Here is a 22,329-nt window from a genome sequence, read left to right as displayed (position 1 = left end):
GTGTGTGTGTGTGTGTGTGTGTGTGTGTGTGTGTTTAGGTACACTTGTGAATGTCCTATGATACAAGACAGAATAAAAACAACCATGTGTACTTTCACATTTGCTCCTCATCTATAATACTTCAAATTATTTTTCTAAAAGGTGCATTCTATATTTTTTCAGTGTTTGTTAACATATAATTTCTATTTGAGCCATAACTGGTGTCTGCATCTTATTAATGTTATCAAACCCCACTATTTCAACACATGTAATGCTACACACAGACTGTTATTGCCACATGTACTTGTATTCCTAAAGTAGTTCTAAGTTCAGCTAACAATAACTTTTTCTTGCATTCTGACTGAATTCCATGCACAGATTCAAATTTCCAAAAAGAATAATGTTTAGGCAGCCACTTAATGACATTTATTTCTGTAACAGCTAATATTATCAATGGGGACATTAGAAAGGTGAACTCTGTCAGCAGTATCCGATTGGAATGAACACATCTATCGTACACACTTTACACAAAATCTAAAGCAATATATTCCACAGAATACAGAAAGAGCTCCATAGTTACAAATTAGTAATGCAAAAAGACATTTTAACAATTGAGGCAAGGATTCCAAATTCTCAAGTACTCTCTGATGGTTATGTTGTTGTTGTTGTTGTTGTTGTTGTTGTCTTCAGAGACTGGTTTGATGCAGCTCTCCATGCTACTCTATCCTGTGCAAGCTTCTTCATCTCCCAGTACTTACTGCGACCTACATCCTTCTGAATCTGCTTAGTGTATTCATCTCTTGGTCTCCCTCTACAATTTTTACCCTCCACTGCTAAATTTGTGATACCTTGATGCCTCAGAACATGTCCTACTAACTGGTCCCTTCTTCTTGTCAAGTTGTGCCACAAACTCCTCTTCTCCCAAATTTTATTCAATACCTCCTCATTAGTTCTGTGATCTACTCATCTAATCTTCAGCATTCTTCTGTAGCACCACATTTTGAAATCTTCTATTCTCTACTTGTCCAAACTATTTATCGTCCATGTTTCACTTCCATACATGGCTACACTCCATACAAATACTTTCAGAAACGACTTCCTGACACTTAAATCTATACTCTATGTTAACAAATTTCTCTTCTTCACAAACGCTTTCCTCGCCATTGCCAATCTACATTTTATATCCTCTCTCCTTCGACCATCATCAGTTATTTTGCTCCCCAAATAGCAAAACTATTTTACTACTTTAAGTGTCTCATTTCCTAATCTAATTCCCTCAGTACCACCCGACTTAATTCGACTACATTTCATTATCCTCGTTTTGCTTTTGTTGATGTTCATCTTATATCCTCCTTTCAAGACACTGTCCATTCCGTTCAACTGCTCTTCCAAGTCCTTTGCTGTCTCTGACAGAATTACAATGTCATCGGTGAACCTCAAAGTTTTTATTTCTTCTCCATGGATTTTAATACCTACTCCAAATTTTTCTTTTGTTTCCTTTACTGCTTGCTCAACATACAGATTGAATAACATTGGGGGGAGGCTACAACCCTGTCTCACTCCCTTCCCAACCACTGCTTCCCTTTCCTGTCCCTCAACTCTTATAACTGCCATCTGGTTTCTGTACAAATTGTAAATGGCCTTTTGCTCCCTGTACTTTACCCCAGCCACCTTCAGATATTGAAAGAGATTATTCCAGTCAACATTGTCAAAAGCTTTCTCCAAGTCTACAAATGCTAGAAACATAGGTTTGCCTTTCCTTAATCTTTCTTCTAAGATAAGACGTAAGGTTAGTATTGCCTCATGTGTTCCAATATTTCTACGGAATCCAAACTGATCTTCCCCGAGTTTGGCTTCTACCAGTTTTTCCATTCTTCTGTAAAGAATTCACGTTAGTATTTTGCAGCTGTGACTTATTAAACTGATAGTTCGGTAATTTTCGCATCTGTCAACACCTGCTTTCTTTGGAATTGGAATTATTATTATATTCTTCTTGTAGTCTGAGGGTATTTCGCCTGTCTCATACATCTTGCTCACCAGATGGTAGAGTTTTGTCATGACTGGCTCTCCCAAGGCCGACAGTAGTTCTAATGGAATGTTGTCTACTCCCAGGGCCTTGTTTCGACTCAGGTCTTTCAGTGGTCTGTCAAACTCTTCACGCAGTATCGTATCTCCCATTTCATCTTCATCGAGATCCTCTTCCATTTTTATAATATTGTCCTCAAGTACATCGCCCTTGTATAGACCCTATATATACTCCTTCCACCTTTCTGCTTTCCCTTCTTTGCTTAAAACTGGGTTTCCATCTGAGGTCTTGATATTCATACAAGTGGTTCTCTTTTCTCCAAAGGTCTCTTTAATTTTCCTGTACGCAGTATCTATCTTGCCCTAGTGAGATAAGCCTCTACATCCTTACATTTGTCCTCTAGCCATCCCTGCTTAGCCATGCTGCACTTCCTGTCGATCTCATTTTTGAGACGTATGTATTCCCTTTTGCCTGCTTCATTTACTGCGTTTTTATATTTTCTCCTTTCATCAATTAAATTCAATATTTCTTCTGTTACCCAAGGATTTCTACTAGCCCTCGTCTTTTTACCTACTTGATCCTCTGCTGCCTTCACTACTTCATCCCTCAGAGCTACCCATTATTCTTCTTCTGTATTTCCTTCCCCCATTCCTGTCAATTGTTCCCTTATGGTCTCCCTGAAACTCAGTACAACCTCTGGTTGGTCGGTTGATTTGGAAGGAGGAGACCAAACTGCGAGATCATTGGTCTCATTGGATTAGGGAAGGTTGGCGAAGGAATTCGGCCGTGCCCTTTCAAAGGAACCATCCCGGCATTTGCCTTAAGTGATTTAGGGAAATCACGGAAAACCTAATTCAGGATGAGCGGACACGGGATTGAACCGTCGTCCTCCCGAATGCGAGTCCACTGTTCTAACCACTGCGCTACCTCGCTCAGTGTACAACCTCTGCTTTAGTCAGTTTATCCAGGTCCCATCTCCTTAAATTCCCACCTTTTTGCAGTTTCTTCAGTTTTAATCTGCAGTTCATAACCAACAGATTATGGTCAGAGTCCACATCTGCCCCTGGAAATGTCTTACAATTTTAAACCTGGTTCCTAAATCTCTCTCTTACCATTATATAATCTATCTGATACCTTCTAGTATCTCCAGGATTCTTCCTTGTATACAACCTTCTTTTATGATTCTTTAACCAAGTGTTAGCTGTGATTAAGTTATGCTCTGTGCAAAATTCTACCAGACGGCTTCCTCTTTCATTTCTCTCCCCCAATCCATATTCACCCACTATGTTTCCTTCTCTCCCTTTTCCTACTCTTAAATTCCAGTCACCCATGACTATTAAATTTTCATCTCCCTTCACTACCTAAATAATTTCTTTTATCTCATCATACATTTCATCAATTTCTTCGTCATCTGCAGAGCTAGTTGGCATATAAACTTTTACTACTGTAGTAGCATGGGCTTTGTGTCTATCTTGGCCATAATAATGCATTCACTATGCTGTTGGTAGTAGCTTACCCACACTCCTATTTTTTTTTTATTCCTTATTAAACCTACTCCTGCATTACCCCTATTTGATTTTGTATTTATAACCCTGTAGTCACCTGATCAAAAGTCTTGTTCTTCCTGCCACCGAACTTCAGTAATTCCCACTATATCTAACTTCAACCTATCCATTTTCCTTTTTAAATTTTCTAACCTACCTGCCCGATTAAGGGATCTGACATTCCATGTTCCGATCTGTAGAATGCCAGTTTTATTTCTCCTGATAATGACGCCCTCTTGAGTAGTCTCCGCCCGGAGATCCGAATGTGGGACTATTTTACCTCCGGAATATTTTACCCAAGAGGACGCCGTCATCATTTAACCATACAGTAAAGCTGCATGCCCTCGGGAAAAATTACGGCTGTAATTTCCCCTTGCTTTCAGCTGTTATGTTATTACATGATCTAATACAAACAGTCGCTACATTTGCTCTTTGATATCAATTTTTATGGCATTATTAATTATGTGATGATTATTCTGTCCCATGCTTGTCATCATGAAACATCTCTTCAGCATATTTATAATTAAGTTGCCATTTCCACAGAAATGTGATGGTTTTTTGAAGTTTATCACATGCTGAAATTTTTTTTGTTTGCTATAAAACGCTATGCAGATCCAATAGAAGTATACAAGTAGCTCCCAAGAATGCATCACCACACAGTGTTCAACCTTGATTAGGGATTTTCCTTTCTACAACATCTATTTCTTGATTACATGGAAAATACAGATACTCTTTCTTCCACCCTTGTTGACCGTTGTCTGTAACTGAGATATTTTTCTCTTTCTGAGGTAACGGAGGCTCGCATATGGATATGCTGGCGAAAAGGCTTTGAGAATCACTCAAGAGTATAGGATTTCTTAAAATGCTATTGTTTACTAGATTCTGGGTAGTGTGCTGTTGTTGGCTATGATATTGTTTCATGGTGTGTTTGTTGCCTGAACCAATGCATTTGTGTTGTTCTGTACGGATGTGATTCCAATGATAGTAATATTGTCTTCTATAAACTCAGCCTTGTTCCAATTCTACTTATGAAAGCATCGAAGGTTATCTTTATGCAAGTCTAACCCCTGGTTTTATGAGTGAAAGTTGTGAGTCACACTGAATACTGACATAATTTGCATTTTTCGATCTCAAGCCTGTTTCTCAATAATCTTTTGAGAAGAAACCACTATGTACAGCCACCTGTACAATAGGGGTGACAGTAAATCTGCATTCTTTGTGTAGTAAATCTGCATTCTTTGTGTAATTCAGTATATCATGCTGTGTTTCCAATTGTGAAATGTACAATGTGGCTTGTGTACACTGTCCAATTTGTCAGATACACCTTGAAGCTAAGATTGTATGTGGATGGCCACCTTACGGCTAGAAGATTTCTCAGCACAGGAAGTTGATCACTGAATTTGTATACCACCACAACATCATCATTTAAATTTTGAGCCGTGAGTATAGCACAACATACTGAAGATCTGCAACCTACAACTTTGGCTCATAAGTAACACGAGGACTGTGGGACAGTTCTGTAATCTGCCTTTTTGGAGAGGTCTGACAATCCAAACAGTACACAATCACCTCCTCATCAATAAACAACTGGGTGTTCCCAATATACCGTATTTACTCAAATCTAAGCCGCACTCGAATCTAAGCCACACCTGCAAAATGAGACTCGAAATCAAGGAAAAAAAAATTTTCCCGAATCTAAGCCGCACCTGAAATTTGAGACTCTAAATTCAAGGGGAGAGAAAAGTTTTAGGCCCCACCTCTAAATCGAAACAAAGTTGGTCCATTGTAATATGAGACACAATTTAGGTCGAATGAATGACGATACAATTATAGTGGTTTGGTTCGAGTCGTAAGTTTAGCAGTTAAGCTTTACCAGGTAGCCATTGCTATGCGTCAGGCACTCCGTCTGTATTTGTGCAGGTACCCTTCCTTTTTCACGTGCTTCATCTGGTTTGAATTGACTGTATTTTTCTTTGATCTAATAAGTGCCGTTCTCTTTGTTATACATGTTTAAGTCACTCTAAGCTGAAAATGCATTACTGTACTGTGTCATGCACTGTTTGTCACATTCTGATAATGAGTGTTTACAGCCTGTCGCCGCTCGCGGTATGGCGTGCTTTTGTGCATGCTACCTCTGCTTACAATTAAAAAAAAAAGAGAGAGAGAGAGAGAGAGAGAGAGAGAGAGAGAGAGAGAAGAATCGTCTCATTAGCGAAACAATGGCAAGAGACTGCTATTTGTTGTTACTTACACCGCTGCTTTCTTTGATAATGATCAACAAGAACCAAATAATAGACTGCGTATGATGGATGATGTTCTGAACGAGAGTTTTCGAAAATTTTTCTCCATTTGAAAATCTTTCCCGACGCCTCTTTAGTACATTACATTCTGCACAGAAATTAGAGTCATCTTAGATTCAAAAATCTAGTCAATTGCCGTGCTTCATTTCTGACTGTATCACTATTAGGCATAAGAATAATACGAAATAAACATGACATGATATGTATATTCTTCTAAGTTCGCTGTTGTGTCATTCTAGTTTCGTAGTTTATTAGGCAGACAGGATTTAAATGAGACAGCAGCAAACACGAAAGAATACATGGCAAAATGTTTATATATGTTTATATTTGTATTATTCTTATGGTGAAGAGAATACTGCATGTGATTCACGATTCATAAAAAGTTCCTATTAGCAACCATCTCTTCTCACAGGTAGGAAAAAATTCAGAATGTAGAGTTGGCCATACTGACAAACATCCCAAACCGTCTTGCCAGTCGGATTTTCATAGTACACTGAAATGCTGCTACATTCGAAGACGAACAATACGGACTTTGTATTTACTTCATTGGATAAAGTATGAAAATGCAGTGGTCGAAACTTGGGGCGGAGAAAAAAACTTGTCTTCCACCTTTCCTTTTAATTTATTTACTGACACAGAGGTTTTGGTGCCAGTATTTATCTTTGTGCCTGCAAAGCATGCCTGTGTAGCGCTACATATATTCGACGGCAGAAGTTAGTTGTGGCGGCACCTACCAACATTTTTCAGAAATTCCACTTATTTTGCACTCGATTCTAAGCCGCAGGCAGTTTTTTGGATTACAAAAAACGGAAAAAAGTGTGGCTTAGATTCGAGTAAATATGGTAGACAGTTTTTGTATGTCCTTTCGTGTGCTCAGCCAGTTTAGTGGCGGTTATTATTTTACAAAATGCTGTGCACTGAACACACGTTAGCTGGTAAACAACAAGCATTCTTTTCCTTGTTTCTCTGCCTTCAATGTTTTTAATAGTTTTATTAAAGTAAGAACAATTACAGGGATTGGAGGCTGAGAGTAGGGATATGATCTGCAAATGTCATATAATTTTAAACCGCCCCTAGACATCACTAATATTGCACAATATTTCCAGATGCACAATAACACTGAGAACATCAAAACTTTGGGAATATGTTGCACTGCCTGGAAAATTGTGCCATCTGTGGACACAGTCTACTGCTTTGTACACAGACCATAGAGTTTAGTTAGGTTAGGTTATTTGTTGTTGTTGTATGGAAAATGAGTTCAAAACAAGATGAAAGAGCATTAGTATTAGAACTCACTGAAATGTATAACTATTGGCATCTTGGGATGTTATGGCATATCAACATGAAAACAGAAGTGGTTTAGAATGATGAATCAGATCATCTGTTGGTCACAAAGTATACGAAATGGACACAAAGAAACATGGTTTTAAGAAATTTAATTAATGCGAAGTTATAAATAAGAGTATATATAGATATTTATTTCTGTGTACACGTTAATACCCGAATATAATACTTTAGTACATTAATTAATGCATGAAACATTTCCACAACTGTCTCAAATTTTGTAAGGTGAAACTGCACTTGTAAATTTCAAGCCTTAGAAAGAACTGCTAGTTGCAAGGTATTGCAAAAGATGAGAGCTGACTTGGTGGGACTGCATCTCTCTGTTGATTTTTAATGATGGAGATATCGGTGTTGGCAGAAATTTATCCAGGGTGGTGGTGTTGGGGGGCCACAAGTGCCTATGTATGGGGAGAACCATTTCCAGTGATGTATCATATGTTGGATCATCCACACAAAAAAGTTATGATTGGAATGAGTGATAGGGCCACCAGATCAGCCAATGTGAATCCCATCAAACATTTATGGGACATAAGCGAGATATCAGCTTGTGACAAAATCCTGCACCAGCAACACTTTCACGATTACAGGTTACTATAGAGCACCACGGCTCAATATTTCTGCAGGGAACTTCCAATGACTTGTTGAGTCCCTGCGACGTTGAGTTACTGCACTATGCTCGGCACAACAAGGAGGTCTGACATGATATTAGGAGATATCTCATGACTTTTGTCACCTCAATGGAGGTAGCAGTAGGAAAACTGATAAGAGCCTACTGCAAATTTTGCCCTGACACAAGGAAGTGGGTTTAGGAGGAAATTAAATAAATTTTATGAGGAGTGGTAATCAGTTCTTTCTCTTACTCCCCCCCACGGCCCCCTATATTTCTGGTTTCTTGACTGCCCCCTAAAACATCTCTAACAGTTTTGACATACAGTGCCCTGTTGGTATTTCCCTGTAAATTTCCATCTTGACCTGAATTGCTGTGTTTCACTTACATTGAAATCCTGACTGGCTTTACAGTCTTATCCTTCAACAAATGCAATAGCTTCGACCCACGTATGAAAGATAGTAAATTTCCCGTCTTTTACACCATCTGTTAGACTGCTAGAAAGTACTTTTCAGCATCACTTGGTTGTAGTTTCATCGTGAACTTTTTCTTACATACGTGACTAGTACACAATGAAATTCCATGACACACGTTTTTTTGTCATCTGTAAAGTAAAATTGATTCAGTTGTAGCAGCTTTTAATTTTTTTTTCTGTGTTTACTTGATAAGTACTAAATCTGAAATACAATGTCAAAACAACAATATGAAAAATAATTCAATATAAAAATTTTATTTCAGTTATAGAAAGACATTTCTTTTCTTTTTTCACTTTTTCGGGTGGGCGGGTGGGGGGTGGGGGTGGGGGGAGAGGTGGGAGGGGGAAACTACAAAAATGCACCAGAATGGGTGCTAACAGCATTCTCTTGTACAGAGTCCAATAGCTCTGTGTCAAACTGAACTATATAGGTGAAAACATTAATGCTGACATTCTGAATTATAATGACCTGGAGGAGAAACATTTTGTAAGAATAAAGGGAACATTACTATGAATGGAGACGGATAAGAAATACACTGAAATAAAGATGTTACAGTAGTTACTGTTATGGCAACACAGTTACACTAGACTTTTGCTGGAGAAGAAGACCTACTCTGAAATTGCCACAGCCAGAATTTATAAGATAATATAATAATTCACATGAGGAACAGCTGAAATATACTGCAAAAATATGTAAAACTTCTCAAATACCTTCAAGCGTATTGGGAACAAATGGAGGAGACAATGAAGTTTGTGTGTGTGTGTGTGTGTGTGTGTGTGTGTGTGTGTGGGAGAGAGAGAGAGAGAGAGAGAGAGAGAGAGAGAGAGAGAGAGAGGAGAGAGGGGGGCGGCACAGTAAGCAGCAGCATTTCTGTGAAGTGTCAGAATCAACAAAGCTCAAGCAGCATAGACATGGAAGGAGAATGAAATATGTTGGAACACCAGGGAAGATGCATGAATAGAGGCTTTGAGGCAGAAGACAAAGTGACAATTGGCTAAAATGTGTGGAGGAGAGTATTTGGAGAAAATGAGAATATTAGAACAGGTTAGTGGCAGACTGGTGGTGGGAGTATAGAGGAAACTGGAGAGATTTCTGTTCAAACCAGTCCCACACAGGGAATTGTTCTTGGTGATGCTGATGATACAAGAATTATTGAAAATTTTGAATGGTGTTCCGACAGTTACTATGAACCAAACCTAACCTGTGCCAAGAGAAGTTTTAATGTCAGCAGTGTTGATTCACTTCCCACATTGACAGAAAATCGCTGTGTGTAATGTGTTTCTACTGTGCTCAAGAGCTGCTTGAAATTATAAAATAAATACTTCCTTCAAACCTAATGGCAGGAGATAAGAAATGGATTTATGGCAGCAATGTGGAAGATGCAGTTTTGAAACTCCCTGGCAGATTAGAACTGTTGGGACATCATTTTGGAAATGTGCCTTTAATGATCATGCTTTTCCCAACTGAGCCAGCCAGGCCCTCTTGGATCAGTTCTGCCAGTGCTCTCTCAAAATTCTACCATTACTCTCAAACTTCTCAACCATTCAAGGCACGGTTCCAAGTTCCAGTATTTATTTTAGAAAATTAGCATTGAAGTTTTGTGACTAATTTTTTTCTTTGTGGCAGATACACTACATGGTAGGATTTGTCAAAATTTACATTGATACTCTGCAAACCACTGTGAAATGGCAGAAGGTAATTTCCATTGTACCACTTATTACGGCTTCTTCCCATTCCAGCCATGTATAGAGTAAGGCAAGAATGACTATGTAAATGTGTCTCTACATGATGTAACTAATTTTGTTCTACAATCTATACCAGAGTGATATGTAGGGCACTGTAGTATGTTTCTTACTTAAAACCTATTTTTGAAGCTTCATTTCGTATCTCTTACAAAATGTTACACCCACACAATGGAAAGTCCAGAATTGAATAACAACAATATGAACAGAATAGACTGCTAGTTACTGTGCAGAGGAGCTGTCGAGTTGCAGACTGCCACAAACAAGAAAACCATTAAATATTTAAGCTTTCATACAAAAGTACTCCTTCAAAAAAATGGACTGCACATTCACAGATGCACAACTCACAATTACATGGCCATTATCTCCAGGTGTTGGGGCCAAACTGCAGACTGTGACTGTGTCCGACATAAGCAGTAATCTGCTGGGTTGGGTGGTGTGGGTAATGGAAAGGCTTGGGGTGGGGAGGGGGAGGGATGGTAGGGTAGGGGTGTGGGAAGATGCTGTGCTGCCTGTGGGAGCACACAGGGCTTTGGTGGGGACACGATAGGGCTGCTAGGTGAAGTCAGGAGGCTGAACTGGGAGGAGGGGAGGGGTGGTGAAGAGTACATACAGAGGCAGAGTAGGGAAACAGACTAGCAGGAGTGTTGGTGGGATAGAAGGCATTTTTAATGCTGGAGTGGGGTCACAGAATGGGATAACTAGATGGAGGACAGAGACTAGTGAAAGCTGAGGGCAGGGGGTTACAGGAATGAACAGAATGTTTTGGAGGAGTTACCACCTGTGTAATTCAGAAAAGCTGGTGTTGGTAGGAAGAATCCACATGGACCAAGCTGTGAAGCAGTCATTTATGTGGTGACAATTATTGGGAAAAGAAGTAAATTACTTACAAACTACGGCTTGCACACATTTTTATTCAACGTGTAAATGTCACTACAGACATTCAGATTTAGGTTATGACACATTCAGTATGCCCGCCATCACTGCCGGTGATGTGGCGCAGATGAATAGTGAAATTCCGTATGACCCGCTGAAGTGTTGGAACCTTGATGCTGTCGATAACCTCCTGAATGGCTGTTTTCAGTTCAGCAATGGTTTTGGGGTTGTTGCTGTACATTTTATCTTTAATATAGACCCACAAAAAGGAGTCGCACTTATTCGGATCTGGAGAAAATGGTGGCCAATCGAGGCCCATGCCAGTGGCCTCTGGGTACCCCAGAGCCACAATGCGCTCCTCAAAGTGCTCCCCCAGGACATCAAACACTCTCCTGCTTCAGTGAGGTCTAACTCCATCTTGCACAAACAATATCTTGTCAAAATCAGGGTCACTGTGGATAACGGGGATAAAATCACCTTCCAAAACCTTCACTTACTGTTCGGTAGTCACCGTGTCATCAAAGTATATTCCACCGATTATTCTGTGACTGGACACTGCACACCACAAAGTCACCCCTTGAGGGTGAAGAAACTTCTCGATCACGAAATGCAGATTCTCAGTCACCCAAATGCACCAATTTTGCTTACTGACGAACCCATCCAAATGATTCGTCACTAAGCCGAACCATACTAATTCCCATCAAGCCCCGCGCCCAACTGTAACCGTTCAGAAGTTATGACGATTTTATTTCCTGTAAGTAAAGTACATTGTGTTGGGCACGATGTTCAGCAACTAGGTGGCCCATCTGTCTCTTGGCTACAGTGCTGGAGGAATATCCTCCCACAGTGGTATTTCACTGCCACACAGATCCAAGCAGTATCACTGTCCATCCCTTCTCTGTCTCTGTCCATGCAAAATCTGTCTCTCACATCCTTTCACTACCACAAATACTCCAGTCCAGTCACAGGTACCTCCTATCCCATCAAAGACAGGGCAACCTGTAAAGCACCCATGTGATCTACAAACGAAGCTGCAACCACTGTGCCACTTTCTACATGGACACGGCGACTAACAAGCATGAATGGCCACTTCCAAACTGTGGCCAAGAGACAGCTGGACCACCCACCTGTTGATCATGCTGCCCAACACAAATATTTCGCTTCGACTCCTGCTTCAGAGTCTGTGCCACCTGGATTCTTCCTATCACCACCAGCTTTTATGAACTGTGCAGCTGGGACCTATCCCTATAATGCATCCTTCATTCTCAAGTACCCTGCCCTCAACCTGCACTTGTCCCTGCCCTCCACCATCCTATCCCATTCCCTGCTCATACTCCAGCACTACATGTGTCTTCGATCCCAACAAAGCAACTACTAGTACTTTTCCCTTCTCTACTTCTCTCCCCAGACAACCCTTCTCCCTCCCCCCTAGTTCAGCCTCAATATTCTGCACCTACAGTCCCACCATGCCCCCATGAGCAACACATCTTCCCCCATCCCTACCCTGCTCTCTCCCCCCCCCCCCCCCCACACACACACCCCATGCTTCCTCCTTATCCCGACCAGCCACTCCGGCAGACCGCTACTCAAACAGACACAGTCACAGAATACAGTTGGGCCCCAGTGCCTGGAGGTGTGTGTGTGTGTGTGTGTGTGTGTGTGTGTGTGTGTGTGTGTGTGTCAGAAGAAGGGCTTTTCTGTCCAAAAGCTTAAATATTTGGTATTTGGCAGTCTTTTTCATTGTCTGTGACTCAATGCCTCCTGTATATGGTGAGTAGCAATCTATACTTTTCAAATAAATATTAGGCCTACATACTTGTAATAGTTGTATGAGTCCAACTGTGACTCACTGATACTGTAGACATAGGTACTACATTTTTTTTTATTTTGTGCAGTGCAAAATTTTACGTTTTTTAACATTTCAAGCAAGCTGCCAATCTTTGCACCACTCTGAAATCTTGTACAGATCTGACTGAATATTTGTATAGGTTTCTCAGACAATGCTCCATTATAAATAACTGCATCATCTGCAAAAAGTCTGTGGTTACTATTAATATTTCAACATGAACAGTAACTGTTGCATGACATACCCTGAAGCACACCAGAAATTTCTTCTACAGCTATGAATGACTCCATTGAAGATAACATGTTGTCCCTCCCTATCACAAAATTCTCAATCCAGTCACAAATTTCTCTTCATATCCCATACAAATGTATTTTGCACAATAAGCACAGACATGGTACTGAGTGACATGCTTCGCGGAAACTGAGAAGTACTGCATCTAAGTGACTGCCTTGATCAAAGGCTTTCTGGGGAGTCGTGTGAGAAAAACCTGACTTCGGTTTCATATGATCGAGTTTTCAGAAACCATGTTGGTTGGCATGGAGGAGGCCATTCTGTTGAAGATACCTCATTACATTTGAACTCAGCATATGTTCTAAGATTATACAACAAATGAATGTCAAGGGCATTAGACGATAGTTTTGTGGATCACTTCTGCTATCCTTCTTGCAGACAAGTGTGACCTGCATTTTCTTCCAACTACTGGGCGTGTTTTTTTGTTCAAGGGGTTTACACTAGATTATAATTAAAAGAGGGGCTAACTCAGATGCAAATTAGGTCTAGAATCTGGTAAGGATTCCATCATATTCTGGAGCTTCTTTTAATTTTAAGGTCTTCGCCCAATGCCACTGACACTAATATTGATATCCCACACCTTTGCAGTGGCAGATTTTCATTTCTACAGGCACATTTGAAAACTGAGTTAGGCATTTCTGCTTTTGCTTTGCTAGCCTCAATTACAGTACCGGTCTCGTCCATGTGTGTTTGGACACTAACTTTAGGACCATTAACAGCCTTTACATATGACCAGAATTTATTTGGGTTTTGTGATAGATCCTTCGATAAATTCTGCTACAGTAATCACTGAAGGCTGCATGAAGTGCCCTCTTGACAGCTAAATGTGTTTCTTTCAGCTTCTCCCTATCTATAGCCATAGGCTTTGTTTTACGGCTACTGTGCAGTAGTCTCTGTTTCTTTACAGTTACTGTATACCATGGAGGTTCCCTCCCATTATTCTGTTAGGTACATGTCTATCATCCATCATGGTTAACTATTCTCTTAAACTTGATCCATAGTTTCTCTATATGCTTCAGTACTGAGCTAATAGTTTGAAGGTCCTCACTGAGATATGACACTATTGCTTCTTTGTCTGGTTTCCTGAACATATAGATCTTTCTACTTGTTTTAGTTGTCCTTTGTAGTTTTGTAATCATTGCCACTGTAACTGCCTCCTGGACCCTGAGTCCACTTTCTATGTGGACACTCTCAAGGAGGTCAGGTCTATTTGCTCCTATAAAGTGCAATATATTTCCATTATTAATGAGCTGTCAAACAATCAATTCTACTTGTTATCTGAGAATGTATTTAGTAATGCTTCACAGGATATCTTGTCAGACACATAGCTTACAAAACTGCAATCCTCCTAACTGATTGTTGGACGATTATAGTATCATCCAATGATTACAGTATGATTGGGGAGCTTATGTACTAGTGAACTTATGTTACATCTGGAGGCGGATCTGGTGGTTGAAATTAGGATCCATTTATGCCTATCCTTGCCCACACAATCTCGTATGCAACTTCAATTTCTATCTTGGTGGATTTGAGTTTCTTGTCTACTGAAAAAAAAAAAAACACACCACCTCCACTACCCGCCTCCGTGACAGATTAGTAACACGTGCTTGTGCAGTGGTGCTCAACTCTGAGGTAAGCTGGTTCAAATCGTGGTGGTGGATGAAGTGTCCACTGCCAGTATTCGGGTGGAAAGGAGAGAAGTGTTGGCTTGAAGTTCTTGACCACCAGTCTCTGCACCGCTGTCCTGGATTAAAATCAAAACTTCTCTGCAGTGTTTCATGAAGTTAGGGCATGTGACACTACTGATGGTGATTCACGCATTGGATGGGGACGTTAAGCTTGGTAGCCCCCTTGGTGCTCTTCGAGAGCAGTAGACTATGTGCTGGTACTGTGTTTCATCCTCTCCCTTCTCTTAACATCTTAATGCCAACATGACACTACATTACACATGCATCCATTACAGTCACCTACACTTAACATTTACAATAACATAGCCAGTTCACAGTTCATGATGAAAAGATGCCTGTAGGCATTAAGGATAAGGAAAATCTTTCCAGTTTGGTGACTTAAGATTGCCTTTCATGATCTCCCACCCATTCATGATATAAGACTTAAGTTTTATCATGTCTATTTGCATTTTGCCTATCCTTTCGATAGATGCTTAAATTTTGCCCAGCTATCTAACTGCTATCAATTTTGATTTTTAACCAACTTTCTGTATCTAGTGTAATGTGAACTCCACAGCTTTTTAGGAGTACTTCAAACTCTGGCATTTAGTTGCAAATGCTTCAACAAATCATTACTAGGATGTTAATACTCTCCCCTGTAGAGGGTATTTTTTTCGATCTTATGTCAACACTTCCATGTCATCACAGCAGCTATCTCAACTGGACGGAGAGTCACCTAACCTAAAAAGAAACCTTGTGTGAACCTCACAGCCAGTGGGTAGCGTCCACTGATGTATAGTGCATCCCTGTCCAATTTGGGGGACTCAACAGTTCTCAACACAATGCTGCAGGTCCAGGAACTTGCAGCCAAGCTTGTTACAGAATCTTCAATGTCTCTAGTTCAGTCTTTCCGCTTGACTCAGAACCAGGGGGCTGGGAGCATTTCTGGGGATGATGCTGCAAACTGACAACTTCGCTGAAACTCCATACACAAGGCTGCTTATGATGAACAAGATTATCATTTACTGTCCCTGGCTGCTATGTTTACATGAGTTGTCAAATAGTTCATGCTCTGGTTGCCAGAGGCTCTGGGTTTTGGGGTTTGTTATTTGTGTGCAGTGTAACATTCCATCTAACAGAGGATATAATTTCTTAGTAATGACAGTCTATTTTTGTCAAACTCTTTCCTAGCACTAACTAGTTTCAAGTCCTATAAAGTACCTGTTTCTGTGTTTATTGGTTAATAAATATTTATTTGTTTTGGTACACCAGAGCTCATATTTCGTACAAGTGACTGAGTATCATGAACACACAATTATTGTTGTTTGGATGGCTAATGTCTACTCATGCTGACATGGTCTTCTGAAACGTTTCTGCCAGTTGCTTGAATGAGTCAAGTATGACCTTTGTGTCCCTACAAAGGGTACTGTTTGTTCCAATGTGGGCCACAATCTGCAGCTGGTTGCACTCTGTTCCCTTAATGGCTGCTGGAATAGCCTCTTCAACATGTTGAATGAGAAGGCACACACAGAGTGCATCTGGTGTTCCTTTCTGTACCTTGTTGCCATTTCCCTACATGGTACCATTATTCATCATTAACTTGAACTGCTGACAATAAATAGAACTCTATGGTTTCGTGTTTGTCACCTCTTGTCACAGGCGACAGCAGGTTTCCCAACAGGTGAAGTGAGTCTCCCTGGTTCAGTTTCAGTTTCTTTGGTCAAAACAGATTGGCATAGTCCCCTAAGTTTTGCCTGGTCCCCGCCTTCCCCACAGAAGGCACCTAGCCATACGTCACTCACCATCAAGTGGATGGGTAATGATAAATCCTGCACTTCTTATAGAGGAGACAGAATCCACAGGAGAAGATAGCACTTGAGGTACCTTTGGCACATCTGGAACATCACTCTCAGGAGTTCTGCCAAAACAATCATTTGTACCATGTTCCAATCATGTGGCAGTAGTCAGAATGATTTCCAGCTGCTTTCAAACATCAACTAACTAATCCTATGTCCACAAACAGCATTCACAGTGGAGCTGCACTGAGCCTGCTGCAATGTTTTGCGGTACAGTAATCAAATAACTTTAAAATAAGCCTACTGATACTCTTTTAATCAGTTAAGATAAAAATAACCCTAATACTCTCTAAGAACTGAAACAGTTAATATACAAAATGAGATTTTTAATAAGGTAACAGTAGGTTAGTAGTTTCCTAAAACTTTTTTGAGGTTATAGTCACTAACAAACACAAAAATAGTGTCATTTCACGATAAATGCTGATGATATGTCCTCCTGTTGAAAGGGGAAATTAGAGGTAACATGGTACTTTAACAGCATGAGTTTTTCACAGCACTCTCAAATGATCACAATTTCATGATATATCACAATACACACGAGTGTTGACACAAGCAATGAAAGATGATGTGGAAATAGTAAACACAGTGAAATATTAGTGTCTATAATTTCAAACTGGCAAACAAATGTGGCAAAAGTTGTCTCACTCAAAAGAAAATTTGGAAATTGGCTTATGTATGTAAATAAAGTTGCTAACTGCACAGATTTTTTACTTCACTGAGCATGTGACACTTTCTATACTGACATGCTAAACACTTTCTACACCGGCATGCTAAAGATAAACACTGCAGCGCTAGATTATAACAATGAAAACTGTGAAAATGTGTGTTGTTGCAGAGCTTAATTGAAATAAAAGACACTTCATACTACCACAACAACTTGAAGGGATTTGCATTTTTTAGAACGCTTACAGGTTCTTTTAGTATACAACTACAATTATACTCCATCTGAGTGACTGCAAAGAGTTACAGCCGGTAGGACTTCATCCACCAAGCCACTGAATAAATGGACACTGTAGGATTGTGAGTGTAATACATTTGTAACAACATAGTAGGCAACATCAATCACATCCCCCGCCCCCCTTTCATTACACACACACACACACACACACACACACACACACACACACACACACACCTGGAAAGATATGGTTGGTAATGTAGTAAAATATGAAATACCTGAAAGTAAGACATCCAAATATAATCATAATAATAGGAAACTCAGGATGGAACAACAGCATTAACAACATCATGAAAGGGACAGATTGCTGCTCACCACACAGAAGAGGCACTGAGTTATGACTGCTAGATATTATTTAGCTATTGGTCTAAGTCCTTCATCAGATGTAAACAAATAGTGGCTGTGTGTGTGTGTGTGTGTGTGTGTGTGTGTGTGTGTGTGTGTGTGCGCGTGAACGCTTCCATTTTATGCATGTGTGAATACGAGTTTTGTCTCGTCTATGTCTGATAAAGGACTTAGTCCGAAAGCTAAATAGTATCTAGCAGTCTTTTTTCAATGTGCCCATCTTCCACTTATGTGATGAGAAGCAAAAATTTTCTTTTTCACATTGTTGCTCCACAATTGTAACAACAAAGACTTAATTAGTAAAGCAGATCATATATGTAAGCAGATTACCTCATCTTGAAATTTCTTCTGGAAGTCAGTTGGAAATTTCTGTTCACGCAAATTCATCAATGTCCTGTGCCTTTCCATCTGTGTTGCAAATGGCACCAGAAGTTCAAAAAATATCAGACCCAAGGAGTATATATCTACCTTGTAATCATATGGGAGGCCTTTCAGCTATGGTAAAAGGAATCAATTATTAAAACATTTTTCAAATGTTTAATAACAAATTAATCTCTCTTATGTTAGGAGATAGAAAGTAACTTTTAATAGGGGAATTTTCTTGTAGTTAATAATTACAGTAGAGAAATGTGCTTAGATCTTGCTACAAAAATTTAAATTTAGCTCTCTGTAAGCCTCACTAAAAATTCATTAGTAAGACTGCTTACTTATTTTGAAATGTGACTGGGTGGTTGATTCACTGTTAATACACATTCTTTGGTGCCCTGTATAAAATAGTCAGAAATATGTATGGTGAAATAATCTCCATAGGAACTTTAAATTAAAATCTACTCTCACACCAGAAGTATAAAATACTTGAAATAGTTATAGAATAAATTACATTCCCAAATAAGAAAGCAATCAGGTACACAAAAGCCTAAAAACAGAAGAGATATATATGAAAACCAGCTCATATTGCGAAAGGATGAACCAAACAATTTACAATAAACACCTTCTCCCTGTTAATCCAGGAATCATTGTTTAACAATTCACAAAACTTTAATTTTGTATTACACTAGCTTTTCTCACAACCTGTTGTTGTTGTGGTCTTCAGTCCAGAGACTGGTTTGATGCAGCTTTCCATGCTACTCTATCCTGTGCAAGACTCTTCATCTCCGAATAACTACTGCAACCTACATCCTTCTGAATCTGCTCGGTGTATTCATTGCTTGGTCTCCCTCTATGATTTTTATCCTCCATGCTTCCTTCCAGTACTAAATTGGTGGTCCCTTGATGTCTCAGAACGTGTCCTACCAACTGATCCCTTCTTCTAGCCAAGTTGTGCCACAAATTCCTCTTCTCCCCAATTATATTCAGTACCTCATTATTAGTTACGTGATCTACACATCTAATCTTTAGAATTCTTCTGGAGCACTAAATTTAAAAGCTCCTGTTCTCTTCTTGTCTACATTGTTATCATCCATGTTTCGCTTCCATACATGGCTACCCTCCATACAAATACTTTCAGAGAAGACTTCCTGATAAATCTGTACTCGATGTTCCCAAATTTATCTTATTCAGTAACATTTTCCTTGCCACAGCCAGTCTACACTTTATATCCTCTCTACTTCAACCATTATCAGTTATTTTGTTCCCCAAATAGCAAAACTCATTTACTACCTCAAGTGTCTCATTTCCCACTCTAATTCCCTCAGCATCTCCTGATTTAATTCAACTACATTCCATTATCCTTGTATTACTCTACATCAACAAGATGTTACACAATTATGGTGGCCCAACGCATTCTACATTACAGCACTTCATGCTGCACGACAGAATTTGGTGAGCTGTGTTTGTGCCAAAACTTTTGTATGTTAATTGAAGACTGAGCTGGGTTTTCATAGTCTCTTCTAAGAAAATGTCAGGAACTGGGGAACTGTTGTTCCGATATTATTATTTTGACTAAATATCTATATTAACTAGAAATATGAAGAAGCATTTTAAGGACTTTTTTGAAAAACTTTAGCTGATAATCTAAGGCAGATCTGACAGCTTAAAAGGGGCAGTAGTACTGATCCAAAAGCACAAGTAGAACAAACTAGTGTTAACGAGGCCAAATTAGACACAACAAATGTTAAAATATACCAACAACTAAATTAGTTAGAATAACATACTATTGAAAAATGTAAGCCAAAGATTCAAATAAATTAAAGAATGTCAGATTTAAAAACCATCATACTACATTGACAGGGCAAATTATATTCTGAGATAATTAAACATCGTAATTTAGTGGCGAATGAAGTTAATAAACAATTCAGAGATGCTAATACTGTTATAAACAAATTAAGAAATTTACTGAGGTACATTAAGTTCAGAAATGATTGCAAGACTTAGGGCCAATTGTACAAAAGCATTTAACCTCAGATTAAGACAGAAAATGATCTCAGATCAAGCTTAACCTGGAAATCTGCATTGTATACATGTTAAACATAGATCATATTTGATTGGCGAAAATTTGTGGTTCAAAGTCAGGTTCAGCTCTAACTGTCAGTTTATAGTGTAGTGGCACTACGATTCATCACTTTTGTGTTTAGCAGATACCAATTAAAAACGTTGTTATTAACACAAAAAAATGGCCAATAAATATAGGACTATGCCATTTCCAAGCCGCTGGTGCTCAAAGTACTTTTTTTTCTTTTTCTTCAATCTGCAGGCTAGGTTAAGGAACTTACCGGCTACCATGTTAGTTAATGATCAATCTTGTAACGCCTCTTGGGAGATGACTCTTAATTTATGTGATTAGTTCACAGGCATTTCAAAGATAATTAGCAGCAAGTGAGAAAGGGAAATTTACTCGGGCAGCAGTAAATATGCAATTCGTTTTAAATCTTTAACTACTGAACACGTCCTTAAACTGCTACACAATTCCATGTGCATTGATGAATACAATATAAGCAAGTATTTTGAAATAAACTAACCACATAACCTTGTTCCATTCATTTCAGTTGGTCAGAAGTTGCATTGGGGACTGCAGTGCAGAAGACCACATGCTTGAACCCATGTCAATTCTTGTAATTTTTTTCTATTTGTTACTAGTTTCTGTACTTTATTGGTCGTAAAAACAATTATAACAACATTACCATGCTATTCCATGCCTCTACAACTATACCATACTCTCTGTTTTTTGAGCATTCTAGACTACTGCTGGGCAAATTTCTGTGTGCAACAACCCTATGCAATGTGAATTACATTATTTCCTTTTGTTCACTTAACAAATATCTGAGCATTCAGATGTATCCACAGAGGGCAACGATGACGAGACCCAACGAGCTCCCCACATGTTCTGTGAGAGTGAACCCACTCTCTAACTTAAATAACAAGTCACTTAAGCTGAGGTGTCATTTTGAGGAAAGTACTGTAGAGCAGTTGCGATTGAGACTTAGAGACTATCTGATGAAACCAACCAAAAGAAACCAACCACTGACTGAAATGAGCATGTTGCTGTTACAGGGTGTATACACAGGTAAGGAAAAAAAATTCCTGGACTTCTCCTGGATTTCCCAGTTAAAAATACACTTTCTCCCGAAGGAAAATACATTTTTTCTGTGTTAAGCAACAGTACACTTTTTCTCAAAACTGTAAAACTTGTCAATCCTTTGAATGATTATGGTTTTATAGACCGGCATAAAATTTTTCGGCATTTTAGAAAACGAAACTCAGGGGAAAAAAAAACACGTTTTGGAAAGTCATCAGATAAGCAGCAACATACACACTGCATATTTTTGTATTATGAAAGTATAAATTCGAATTCCACCAAACACCGCATGTTACTTTCCGAAGCACTGAAATTGAGATTGCGATGCACTTTTGTAAGCCGGTCATAGCTCATGTCACGTGATCTCACCAGACCATGACAGCGGACATTCAGAGCATAGGACATGCGATGTAGTCGGCCAATAGCAACATCACTGTTAAGTAGCGCCAACACACAAACAGAAAAAGTTATTGGTTTAAATTAATATACATAATGTTGCTACAAGAAAAGAGAAGCTTTGACATATAATATTGGTCTCGAAGATTAATAAGTTGCAAGAGAATCTAAGCTTTCACATATAATGTTGATCTTCTTTGTGCTTGTTACATATTAAGGTACATTGCACAAATATACCAGTAAAATTTTTAACAATGACATAAATGACTTATCAGGGCTCGAAATTATTCTAAATGGGCATCCTCAAAGAGTTGATTTTTAAATGAGAGTAAAACGATCTGTGATTTAAGAAATCCATCGTACATTCTAGCACATAGTTCATCTAGCATAAAAGGAAATTTACTTTGACAGCAACATTTTTAAAACAATCATTCGCAATATTTTCCTGCAACCTGTTAGAAATAGGTTCATTTCAGCAGTTGTCAGAGAGTGCCAGATAACAGGCGTCACTGCGCTAGTGCAGCTACGATGATGCAGAAAGTCTGTATGTTTGTACGTGTAA

General features: G+C 39.2%; 1 protein-coding gene across 1 annotated transcript in view; it reads right to left on the bottom strand.

The window, feature by feature from the left end:
- Nucleotides 1-22,329, bottom strand: part of LOC126188288 (eukaryotic translation initiation factor 2-alpha kinase-like) — a 231,877-nt gene that overhangs the window by 9,705 nt on the left and 199,843 nt on the right. Inside the window, exon 15 of the mRNA XM_049929872.1 lies at nucleotides 18,188-18,352. Coding sequence (XP_049785829.1) covers nucleotides 18,188-18,352 — 165 coding nt within the window. The remainder of the gene's footprint in view (nucleotides 1-18,187; nucleotides 18,353-22,329) is intronic.

The sequence above is a fragment of the Schistocerca cancellata genome, chromosome 5 (genome assembly GCF_023864275.1).
Source record: "Schistocerca cancellata isolate TAMUIC-IGC-003103 chromosome 5, iqSchCanc2.1, whole genome shotgun sequence".
Taxonomy (NCBI): domain Eukaryota; kingdom Metazoa; phylum Arthropoda; class Insecta; order Orthoptera; family Acrididae; genus Schistocerca; species Schistocerca cancellata.
The sequence above is the reverse complement of the archived record's forward strand: the minus strand, read 5'-3'. Positions and strand labels throughout refer to the sequence as shown.